The following is a 12,677-nucleotide window of genomic DNA, read 5'->3' as shown; positions in this document are numbered from 1 at the left end:
CACGAAAGCTTATGCTCAAATAAATTGGTTAGTCTCTAAGGTGCCACAAGTCCTCCTTTTCTTTTTGCGAATACAGACTAACACGGCTGTTACTCTGAAACCTATGTACTCAGTTTACTGCAGCACACACCCTGGTGCTCAGTACTTGGCAGTGCAGCCTTTGCCTTCTGCGATCCCTGCACCCCAACAATCTTGGCCACAAACACAGTCCTGTTCAGTTCTCTTGCCTATGCATCCTATGTGTGGTTCATATGAAAAAAGGGGTGCGAAGGGGTGTCTCGGGAAGTCCCAAACCAAGGTGTGCACTAGAGGTGGTAAGTAAAAGGGTACTCACCCCTATCCCTGGTTGTGAGAAACTCTCCGAGGAATCCCGATCACACCCTGCTCACTCTGCCAAAACTGTTAGGCAAAAAGATTCTTTTCCCCAAGAATCAGGCAAGCACAGACAATACTGAAGGGGGTTTATTCACGGTACCGGGGAGACTGACAAGCAGCTTCAAAAATATGGTGCCATAGTGGCCAGTTATATACATTCTCTTATTAATTTATTTGCATTTATTTGTACATACAGAGACAGACATTGTTACAAATCAAGAGAGAACCCTAAACAAAGATAAAAATAGGAACAGTACATACATATAGAGGTCATCCTATTGCATCAAGCATTTATGGCTACCTTGCAGGGGAAGGAGGTGGGGTGGGGAGGGGGTAGGGATGAGTGCTTACAGATATTTGGTGGGCTGTGAAGGAGGGTTTATTCCAGGGGTGGGCAAACTACGGCCTGTGGGCCAGATCTGGCCCCTCGGGGCTTTGGATCCGGCCTGCGGGATTGCCACGGCTGTGGGCTCCACGCTGCTCTGGGAAGTGGCCACACCATGCCCCTGCAGCCCCTGGGGGTGGGGGTGGGGTGGCAGAGAGCTCTGCACACTGCTCTTGCCTGTGGGTACTTCCCCCAAAGCTCCCATTGGCCAGGAATGGGGTACCACGGCCAATGGGAGTTTCGGGGGAGGTATGCACAGGTGAGGGAAACACGCAGAGCTCTCTTCGCCTCCCCCACCCCCGCACCCCCAGAGGCCACAGGGACATGGTGCTGGCTGCTTCCCGGAGGGGCGCAGCGTGGGGCTGGGCCAGGGCGGGCGGGCAGGCAGGGAGCCTGCCCTGGCCCTGGTGCGCTCCACTGCCACCCCGGAGCCACTCTAGGTAAGTGGCACTAGGCTGGAGCCCAAACCCCTCCTACACCCTGCCCCCCAACTCCCTGCCCTAAGCCCCCTCCTGCACCCCAACTCCCCGCCCTGAGCCCCCTGCTGCACCCCACACCCCAGCTCCCTGCCCTGAGCCCCCTGATGCACCTGGCACCCCTCCAGTACCCCAACTCCCTGCCCTGAGCCCCCTGCCGCCTCCTGCACCCCTCCTGCACCTCAAACCCCTGACCTGAGCCCCCTCCTGCACTCCACATCCCTCCTGCACCCTAACCCCCTTCCCTGAGCTCCCTCATACATCCCGCACCCCTCCTCTGCCCCAACCCCTTGCCCTTAGCCCTTCCTGCACACCGAACCCCCTCCCACCCCCTGCACTCCACCCCTGCACCCCAACCCCCTGCCCTTGCCCTGAAAGCAATTTCCCCACCCAGATGTGGCCCTCGGGCCAAAAAGTTTGCCCATCCCTGGTTTATTCTGTTCTAAGTACTGATTTACTGGGTGGGCATTGACCATATAAGCTTATTAATTGTTTACAGTTGTCAGTGTCCTTGCTTCTTAGCAGTTTCTGTCTTTTCTGCTGGCTGAATTTTAACTCCTTCCTGACTCTTAGTTAATAAATCCTTAGATAGTTTACTATAGGATTGGCTACAAGCATTATTTTTGGTGTGAGATCTGAGGTACAAATTGACCTGAGGTACGTGACTGGTCTCTTGTGACTGGAAGCAACCTGAATATTTTGTGATCTTTGGTGTATAGCAACCAACTATCACTAAGTCCATCTTGCCTGGGTGGCAAAATAGACTGGAATGCCCAAAGGCACTATCTGTAACTCCATGGTAAGACTGTTACAGTGTTTTAGGAGTTCACACTTGTTACCAGATCGGTGAAATCTAATTATAGAACATACAACCAGTTTGGGGTCTCCACCTTGCTTCTTGACAGTCTGCCCTGAGGTTGGCACTCATGGTCATCAGCCACTCCGGCCAGCATGACAGAAGTACTGGAGGAATCCTCCAGGCTCACTGCTACCTCACACAAGTAGACCAGTACATAGCAGCTACTGTGCAGCCAACCAGCTGGACTTCTGAGATTTTCCCCATATTTGAACCCTGTGTTAAGTGACAAAGAGATTAAAACCTTAAAAGGGGCTCAAATATATATTTTAGCTGTAACAGGGCAAAGAGTTTTATAGAAGTCAATTTCCTCTCCTTCCCCACCCAGATAACATACTCCAGCACTTCTGGGAGGCAATGCATTTCATACAGTAGCAGGAAACCTTGTTGCCATCACATGTAAGTTTAAATTGTATTAGAACAATATTGTTCCAAAAAAACTTTTGCTGTGGCCTTCATACTGCTCTCCATTTTGAAGGATTCCAGAAAACAAACCCAACTAACTTGGGGTTTTCTCATACTTACAGGATTTGATTTGCATATGGAGTAGTACTGATATTATAATAATAATATTTTGAGTTCCTTGGAGGAAAAGTACCATTTGCAAAGCACTTTACAAATACGGATTGCGTCTGATTTTTGTCTCAGTGCAATCTACATTCACTGTGGAGTTATAAACTGGATAACAGTTAAAGACTTTGGTAGTACATTTGCACACTTTTTATTCTATGGGAGAAGATTTATGAAGTTTGCTTTAATGAAGAGCAAACTTCAAACCAAATCATTGATACTTGTGACTTGTTCCCTTCAAAGAGCCTTTCTTCTGCCACACTTGATTAATGCATAAAATAATTGTGACACTGTCCACAGTGGAGGCGCACAGTTTTGTATGAGAACGCCAAGCAGGAGACTAAACTCTCTGCACTTCGCTGGATACTGCTTGTCTAACACAAAACTAGCTTCGGTCAATGAAATTAGTTGGTATGAGAAAGGTAAGAAGGATTCGGCCCAGTGTCTCATGCTTCTGATTACTGAGTGGAATAGCGTGAAGGTGCTCCCGCCCGCTCATGGGGAGATCCAGGGTCCTCCTTCACCTCAGAGGTGATTCAAACCTTGTTGAATCTGTTACATGTTAACGAAAGTTGCATACTTCAATGATCATCATTTAAATGAAAGTTGCATGAAAGATTATTTTACTTCCTGATAGGTATCCTTTAAAACATAAAATTAGCGATATAACTGCTTAAAAGTGAAAACCTGAGATTAGGCAAATAATTCAGGGATGTGCTGTCCTAATGGTAAAATGGTATTATTGTGATTAAGGAAAATGGGATTGAGGGTACTAACTACCCATGTGAAATATACACAAGAAGCCATGTTTCTGTACTGAGTGTCACAGCCTCACACCCACTGCAGTGCATCCTAGTGAGTCTCAGAGAAAGACTAGCTCCTGACCAGTCCTTCTGCACCACAGGACCACTATTTTGCACCCCAATCTTGTTTAGGGGAAAGGTCTAAAAATAGCATCGCAATATGTGTGTCCTTTAGATAAGCTATTACCAGCAGGAGAGTGGGGTGGGGGGAGGTATTGTTTCATGGTCTCTGTGTATATATAATGTCTTCTGCAGTTTCCACAGTATGCATCCGATGAAGTGAGCTGTAGCTCACGAAAGCTCATGCTCAAATAAATTGGTTAGTCTCTAAGGTGCCACAAGTACTCCTTTTCTTTTTGCGAATACAGACTAACACGGCTGTTACTCTGAAACCTTGCTCATGCTGCCTTCCTGGTATGTAGGTCATCCAAACAAGCTCACAGACCAATTAGTTAGAATTTAAGGCCCAGTCTTGCAGTCACATAACTAAACCGTACTCAAGTAACTAGGTCCGTTGGTTTTGGTCTTGTCTCCCTGGGAAGGCTCTGTAGTGACTGGATGCCTTTATTAAGCACTCAAGATGCCCACCCCTTCACACAGGATGTAAGGGCTCACACTGAACATATTTGAGATCCCTAAGAAAGCCTCTAGCAAGACCAGGCCTGATATTCCTGATGGGAACGGGAGGGAAGCAAAAGGAAAAAACAAGCACAATCTTTCAAAGACATGTTTATGCTTATCATTGCTGTGACTTCAGTGGGACTACTCCACAGTGAGTAAAGTGAAACATGCATAAATCTTTGCAGGACTAGGTCAATGTTTGTAGTCTGGGGGGAAAACCACTTCCAATCACCTTCATCACGTATAGAAGTAAAATTCTTCAAACTTCTTTGTAGGTCCCCTTTAAAGGACTGTAGCCCATTATCTTGAAAAAGACTACAATTCCTTTTATAAAAAGCATTAAAAAAATTCTACAGTAACATTCTCAAACACTGCAGTGCACAATCCAACTGCGGCAATGTTTGGGGCAATTGCTGTAGAAAAGGATAGTATTTTTTGTTGTTTGTTGTATTATGTTGGGAGGGGTCATACAACCTGACACTGCAGAGAGATGAAAGGAAACAAACAACAATACAACTAGGTTGAAATCAAACAGGGAGAGGAAACATGCAGAAGCTGTAAAGACCATTTCTACTCTCCCTTAGAATGCTGGCATTTTTTTGAACTGCCTAATATTAATTTGAGCTTTAGGAAAAATACACCATATAAAAAGGGCTATATTCACAAGGGCCCTCTGAACATCTACATTGAAGCCTTTACTTTTACTGTGGTTGAACACACCTGTGAACAATCATGTTAGATGACCAAATGCTGACCATGATTTAATGGTTGGTGGAGATCAGGATTTAATCAGTTAGCTACCTGATGCTGAGTGCAATTTACTGTGGTCTGCACTGACTGCTAAACTGTAGTCAGCTCTTCACAACCATGTTCAAACACTGTAAAACTGTGTCGTGTAGACAAGGCTTGTAGGGCTAGAGCTCTGGATTATAAAAGTGTTCCTTAGCTGAACATATTTATACCCACGTGCAGTGGCGATGTACAAAGTGAAACTTGCAGCAGATTGGGTTTTTTTTTTGAGGATCCATTGTAATTAAGCAGATCTGCAATGGAATATCTTGCAGGGCAGAGACAATGGATACGCTATTATTAGAGATTTTTAAAGGTTTCTGGAAATCTTTCCCTGCAAGTCTTTCGATAGGGAAAAGCATCTTTGGAACTGTCTGTGCAGGAGAGACTGCTTGAAAAGTGCAATTTCCTTGCAGGAATTGCAGAGTCAGTACATTTTGTTCAGGAAATTAAATTGCCATAGCTGCAGTGCCCTATAAGGAAGTTTGAATAGGACTCTATTCACTACTCTGCCTCAGGAAGCATGTTATCCTGAGCAACTAACTTAATATATCTGTGCCTCATCTGTAAAATGGAGATATTTCCTTATCTGATAGCACGGTTGTGAGGTTAAACCCTGGATTTTTGCTGGACATGGCCCACCTTGATTGTCATACACATTGTAAGGAGAGTGATCACTTTAGATAAGCTATTACCAGCAGGAGAGTGGGGTGGAGGGAGATAAAACCTTTTGAAGTGATAAACACCCATTTTTTCATGGTCTGTGTGTATAAAAAATCCTCACTGCATTTTCCACTTTATGCATCCGATGAAGTGAGCTGTAGCTCACGAAAGCTTATGCTCAGATAAATTGGTTAGTCTCTAATGTGCCACAAGTACTCCTTTTCTTTTTGCGAATACAGACTAACACGGCTGCTACTCTGAAATATATTCATGTATTTAGAATTCCGAAATTATGAGATTTCTGTGGCAGGTCTTGTGTTAGAGAACTTGAGACAGCTCAGGGCTAGGACAATTAAGTTTATTGAAAATGATACTATTTTTCAGTGATATTTCTCATAAGAACTTTCATATGTTTTACTTTCAGGTCGCTAGGATCCTAAGGCAGACAGCCACCTCAGTAGGAAGACAGAGTGGAAGAAATGAGTAACTTATGAAACAGGATGAAATTAAAATTTACATCTCCCTCTTTGGGACCCTGATGATAGATGTATGGTCACTGCTAGAAGATGCAGGATTATCTACAGAATGCGACTGAGAATAATTCTGCTGTCTGCACCATTAATCACAGCATACACCAGACTTTATCCCCCACTATATACATATTTGTCTTTGTAGTAGGTCTCCCAGCTAACTGCCTCTCGCTGTACTATGGGTACCTACAGATCAGGGCCAAAAATGAACTGGGGATCTATCTGTGCAATTTGACTATAGCAGACCTGTTCTACATCTTCTCTTTGCCCTTCTGGCTCCAGTACGTTTTGCAGCATGACAACTGGACCTATGACGCAGATCTGTGCAAAATCTGTGGCATACTCCTGTATGAGAATATCTACATCAGTGTGGGCTTCCTCTGCTGCATCTCCATTGACCGCTATCTAGCAGTGGTACATCCTTTTCGTTTCTATCAGTTTCGGACAATAAAGGCTGCTGTGGTGGTGAGCATCATAATCTGGGGCAAGGAAATTCTGATGAGCTGGTTTTTCTTTAAGAAAGTTGAAATTAGTAAGGATGCAGAGAGTCATACAATATGCTTTGAACATTATCCCATCAAAAATTGGGAGCACAACATCAATTACTACCGCTTCTTTGCTGGCTTCCTTTTCCCCTTCTTCCTACTGTTCTTTTCTTACTGTGGCATTTTACGAGTTGTCTGCAAGAGCCATGGCACTCAAAAGAAGACAAAAATCCAAATTAAACGTCTGGTTTCAAGCACAGTTGTCATTTTCTTGGTTTGCTTTGGACCATACCACATCCTGTTGGTAATTCGCAGCTTGTTTGAGAAAAACTGCATGTTTGCAGGGAAAATCTTTAACATTTATCACTTTTCTCTCTTGTTGACTAGTTTTAACTGTGTTGCTGACCCAGTATTGTACTGCTTTTCCAGTGAGAGCACCTACCAGAATTTTGTCAAAATGAGAGACTCCAGTTTAACATGCTTAAGATGTTTAAAGACTAAAACCAAGGTATCCTACCAGCTGAAAACTCCAGAAACCCTCAGAAAAAGCAGCAGTGTACCAGTGGATGAAGAGCCAGAGTTATTAAACAAACTACATACTGTTAATGAAATGAAAGACTTTAGCACCCATTAGAAAGGGAGACTGATCTAAAGTTTCCAGGTCTAAGTTTGGGCTTCAGTCTTTGGTTTATAAACGTATTGCAACTGCTTTACATTCTAAAGAGCTTAATAACTCATCAGAACTGTAAGCAGAGCTGAGTTGATACTCTTTCCACAGGGGAAATTTCTTAGTTCCCTTGAAGAAAAGGAGTACTTGTGGCACCTTAGAGACTAACCAATTTATTTGAGCATAAGCTTTCGTGAGCTACAGCTCACTTCATCGGATGCATTCAGTGGAAAATACAGTGAGGAGATTTAATGTTGGTGTAAAGGGCTTCTACATCCATAGTGGCCAGGATGGTGTTTTCAGGAAGATCACCGACGGATTGTAGTTTCCTCAGGAAGTCAGTGGTGTCTCAAAGATAGCTGGGAGTGCTGGTAGCGTAGGGCCTGAGGAGGGAGTCTACATAGCCAGACAATGTAGAAGCCCTCTACACCAACATTCCACACAAAGATGGACTACAAGCCATCAGGAACAGTATCCCCGATAATGTCATGGCAAACCTGGTGGCTGAACCTCGTGACTTTGTCCTCACCCATAACTATTTCACATTTGGGGACAATGTATACCTTCAAATCAGTGGCACTGCTATGGGTACCCGCATGGCCCCACAGTATGCCAACATTTTTATGGCTGACTTAGAACAACGCTTCCTCAGTTCTTGTCCCCTAATGCCCCTACTCTACTTGTGCTATATTGATGATATCTTCATCATCTGGACCCATGGAAAAGAAGCCCTTGAGGAATTCCACCATGATTTCAACAATTTCCATCCCACCATCAACATCAGCCTGGACGAGTCCACACAAGAGATCCACTTCCTGGACACTACGGTGCTAATAAGCGATGGTCACATAAACACCACCCTATACTGGAAACCTACTGACCGCTATTCCTACCTACATGCCTCCAGCTTTCACCCAGACCACACCACACGATCCATCGTCTACAGCCAAGCTCTACGATACAACCGCATTTGCTCCAACCCCTCAGACAGAGACAAACACCTACAAGATCTCTATCAAGCATTCTTACAACTACAATACCCACCTGCTGAAATGAAGAAACAAATTGACAGAGCCAGAAGAGTGCCCAGAAGTCACCTACTACAGGACAGGCCCAACAAAGAAAATAACAGAACGCCACTAGCCATCACCTTCAGCCCCCAACTAAAACCTCTCCAACGCATCATCAAGGATCTACAACCTATCCTGAAGGATGACCCATCACTCCCACAAATCTTGGGAGACAGGCCAGTCCTTGCCTAGAGACACCCCCCCAACCTGAAGCAAATACTCACCAGCAACCACACACCAGAACCACTAACCCAGGAACCTATCCTTGCAACAAAGCCCGTTGCCAACTGTGTCCACATATCTATTCAGGGGACACCATCATAGGGCCTAACAACATCAGCCACACTATCAGAGGCTCGTTCACCTGCACATCTACCAATGTGGTATATGCCATCATGTACCAGCAATGCCCCTCTGCCATGTACATTGGTCAAACTGAACAGTCTCTACGTAAAAGAATACATGACACAAATCAGATGTCAAGAATTATAACATTCATAAACCAATCGGAGAACACTTCAATCTCTCTGGTCACTCGATTACAGACCTAAAAGTCGCAATATTACAACAAAAAGACTTCAAAAACAGACTCCAACGAGAGACGGCTGAATTGGAATTAATTTGTAAACTGGATACAATTAACTTAGGCTTGAATAGAGACTGGGAGTGGATGGGTCATTACACAAAGTAAAACTATTTCCCCATGTTTATTCCGCCCCCCCCCCCGACTGTTCCTCAGACGTTCCTGTTAACTGCTGGAAATGGCCCACCTTGATTATCACTACAAAAGTCCCCCGCCCCAGCTCTCCTGCTGGTAATAGCTCATCTTAAGTGATCACTCTCCTTACAGTGTGTATGATAACACCCATTTTTTCATGTTCTGTGTGTATATAAATCTCCTCACTGTATTTTCCACTGAATGCATCCGATGAAGTGAGCTGTAGCTCACGAAAACTTATGCTCAAATAAATTGGTTAGTCTCTAAGGCGCCACAAGTACTCCTTTTCTTTTTGCGAATACAGACTAACATGGCTGCTACTCTGAAACCTGTCTTTAGTTCCCTTGAGTAACCTGGGCCTTGACATAGGGCAGGGAAAATTTACGCTAGGTCAGTTTAGCTTAGATCACATGTATATATTACTGACTCAGTATAGCGCTAGTCATGGGGAAGCTGCTTTTCTGATGACTGGACTGGCTGAAATAAGATAATGTTAGTGGTGTGAATTTGCCATAATGGTCTTTAATTGCTGATTGTTTGTCCATGTATTGACTTTATGAAAAAGCTGTCAAACTCTGTGATCACCTTGCTGAAAAGGTGGAGGATGGAACAAATTGTGTAAAATGAAGTGATAAACATTTCCCAAAAGAAAATGTTTTGTGTATGTGTATGATTTCTGTAACTTTGTCCCAGTCATCCTGAAGCCATGCAACAACCAGTGAGCAGGGAATGCAAAGACACAGCCAAACTAAAAAAGCAAAGAAACCAACCAACAAAATCATGAGGGATATATTAGAAGAGAATTCACGATGAAGCACTTTTCCATAACTGATAGTTAATGTCTGTTGGGTCTTGAGCCACTGCTCTTTGGGCTTGATCCAGTGCCAATGACTTCAGTGGACACTCAATCTGGAACTTAGTGGGCAATGAATTTATTCCATGGACTTCAAAGGAAGGATTAGTTTGGGGTCATGGATACAGTTGACACCACATGCCAGTGCACTGATTCACAGTATTTGATGATACACATTCATTTAAATCGATACTCCGCTAACCAGTTTAAAATTTGGATTATCGTTGTGTTTTTCCATCTTTCTGTGTTTTGTGCAGCACAGAGCATAAAGGCACTTAAATTATAATAAACTGTAGAGCAGACAGTGTGTTGAACAGGATGAGTTTAACTTCTGTGTCCCCCAACAATTTTTTTTTTAATTCTATGGTTTGATTTGTTACAAAGGGACCCACTTTTCCTGGAATACAGTGTCAAAATGCACTGTATGTAAAGTGATCCATAATGGCCTTTGATTTACACAGAGGGAACAGCAAAAACATAGGGAGTTACTATTATACAATGAAATGTATTGGCAATAAAAGAATGGAGAGTCGCATATGTATAGGCTCCCACAACTCTTCCTGCCAACATCTTGTTTCTTATACATCTTGCTTTGCTAATCAATACTGCCTCACCTTTACTTCATCTCCTTTTTGAAGTCTAATTTTTGTGCCTTCTTGCCTTCTGCCCCTCACACCCTAAAATTCCCCCTGCACTGCTGCTGCTCCTGGCATCCACCTTCTGCTTTCAAAGCTCTCCTTAAAACACACTAATTCTGTGCAACCCACAGACAACGCACAGCAATGTAAATACCCAATATATTTAAAAAGACATTTAAAGGCAGACCTTTTGCATCTTGTGTTGACTGTATGCTTAACAAATAATACATACTGAATGCTGCACTGAAAGTCACTGTGAAGGTATACACTAGAAATAATTAGGGAATGCATTTAATAAATAATGCATGGATTATATTTTCCTCCTATATTGATTTGTTCTATCTTTTGGGTTTGGCCCACAGAGTCCATTTGTGAGACTTCAGAGCATTCTCTCTTCCCTCCTTGTGCCAAAAGAAATCATATCCCCACTCCCAAAAGAGGATTAGGTCTGTTTACATTAACACTCAGATTGTTTAGTTCATTTAAGTTTCTTTATGCTGAGAGCTCCCATGATGCTGGGTTGATTTCCTTATACATGCACTTCTCTTGATCAGTCGTTACTTCCTTCCAAACCTTTCCCAGTCCGTTCTTCCCTTTTGGTGCCCTCTAGGTCACATGGCAGCAGTTCCAAATTGCACTAAAGCAAAGCTAGAATGTTGTTGGGAATGCAGCCTGCACAACCACATCTTTAACTATTCATTCTCCCTGATCTAAGATGGTGTAAGGCACACACCAGTTTTGGATTAAGACGATTGAAGGCATTTGTTGCCTTGTTTATGTTTAGCTACTTTATAGTTTTCCTTGTCAATTAAAATATGAAGCTGAAGTGCAGAGTATGGCATCTTACATGCAACTGTCATCTACCAGAATATGGCTAATCTGAGTTGGTACAGGTGTGGGGCCAAATTTCATTATCAGTGTAAAAGCAGATTGAAACCTGTGCAACTGAGTCACAATTTGGCCCTTAAAACTTTAAAATTTCATCTGTCCTACAGAAAGGGAGGTGTTGATGGTTTTCTTTTTCTAAACATGAACTCAGTGTTGCTTAATGAAATTCATCCTGCCAGACAGGTGCAATTTTAATCCCACGACTATACCAGGAGTTTTATTATCACAGATGTTCACTGTGACTGCCTTTTACTCTGCATATAACATCATACGCCACATTGCAGTTGTCAGGAAAATGCTATTCATCACTACTGGATTAAAGTCTTGTTAACGAAAAAGTGCTGGGATTTTTATTATTTAGAGAAAAACAATAAAGTGTTAAACTTAATATTTCCCAGTAATAGCTATCTGACATATCCTGTATTTGGACGGAAGATGCGAGGGGATAAAGACCTACTAATTCAAACATTCTTGACTAAATTTAGTGTTGTAAAATACATTTGTTACAGCTGCTAATTGGTGGTTATAGAGTTAAGTAAATGCAGTCTATTAGTGGCCTGTGTGTGGGTGCAGATGTGTATGTGAGAGAGAGAGAGAGAGAGAGACACACACACACACACACCAGGCCTCTCTCTTACTAAAGGGAAATTTCTGCACAACGTCAGTTTCATTATTTCCCCATGCTTTACATAGGAGTCATGCAATGCTACTATTATTTCATTAGTTCTGGTAAAGCTTCCCTTGTTTATCCACGATCAAAGGAATACACAGTCAGAGGGGTTGCAGGAACTGTAGATCAGTGGTCTCAAACTTTTTTTTCCACGGACTACCTGAAAATTGCTGAGGGGCTCGGCCGACTTTCCAAATGTTGTTAATGATCTTTCCAAATGTTGTTTTTACCGTTAGCTAACTATTGTAAAACACTTTATATATAAAAAAAACCTTAATAATAATGTTTTTGTGTTCTACAAATAAAGGCACACAACTCATATTTTCATATCAGTAGTCTTACCTTTCTAATGCGATGGATGTGCCCTCTCTCCCCTGCCATGGCAGCCCCTGAGCTGGGGCTGGGAAGGAGGGGGGACTCTGCCCCGCCACAGCAGCCACAGAGCTGAGGCTGGGAAGGAGGGCCATCTCTCCCTGCCAGCCGCAGCCCTGGAGTTGGGGAAAGTCGCCTCTTTCTCTGGCTGCCGCAGCCCTGCACATCCCAAATTCACCCCACCCCTTCTTCTCACCCCACTGCCCCCTCCCACCTACCCCATATTCCCCCCAAGTCCACCACCTCAC

The 12,677-nt window shown here is 43.4% G+C and overlaps 1 protein-coding gene across 2 annotated transcripts in view; it reads left to right on the top strand.

Moving 5' to 3' along the window:
• The window catches only part of GPR68 (G protein-coupled receptor 68), a 38,077-nt gene extending 30,603 nt beyond the window's left edge, over positions 1-7,474 (top strand). For both annotated transcript variants that reach the window (XM_007055465.4, XM_043549105.1), the window contains exon 2: positions 5,963-7,474. In XM_007055465.4, the coding sequence (XP_007055527.2) occupies positions 6,105-7,187 (1,083 nt within the window). In that variant the 5' untranslated portion in view covers positions 5,963-6,104 and the 3' untranslated portion in view covers positions 7,188-7,474. The remainder of the gene's footprint in view (positions 1-5,962) is intronic.
• The last annotated feature ends 5,203 nt before the right edge of the window (positions 7,475-12,677 follow it).

Source organism: Chelonia mydas, chromosome 6 (genome assembly GCF_015237465.2).
Source record: "Chelonia mydas isolate rCheMyd1 chromosome 6, rCheMyd1.pri.v2, whole genome shotgun sequence".
NCBI lineage: Eukaryota > Metazoa > Chordata > Testudines > Cheloniidae > Chelonia > Chelonia mydas.
Note: the sequence above shows the minus strand (reverse complement) of the source record. Positions and strands in the feature narration are given on the sequence as shown.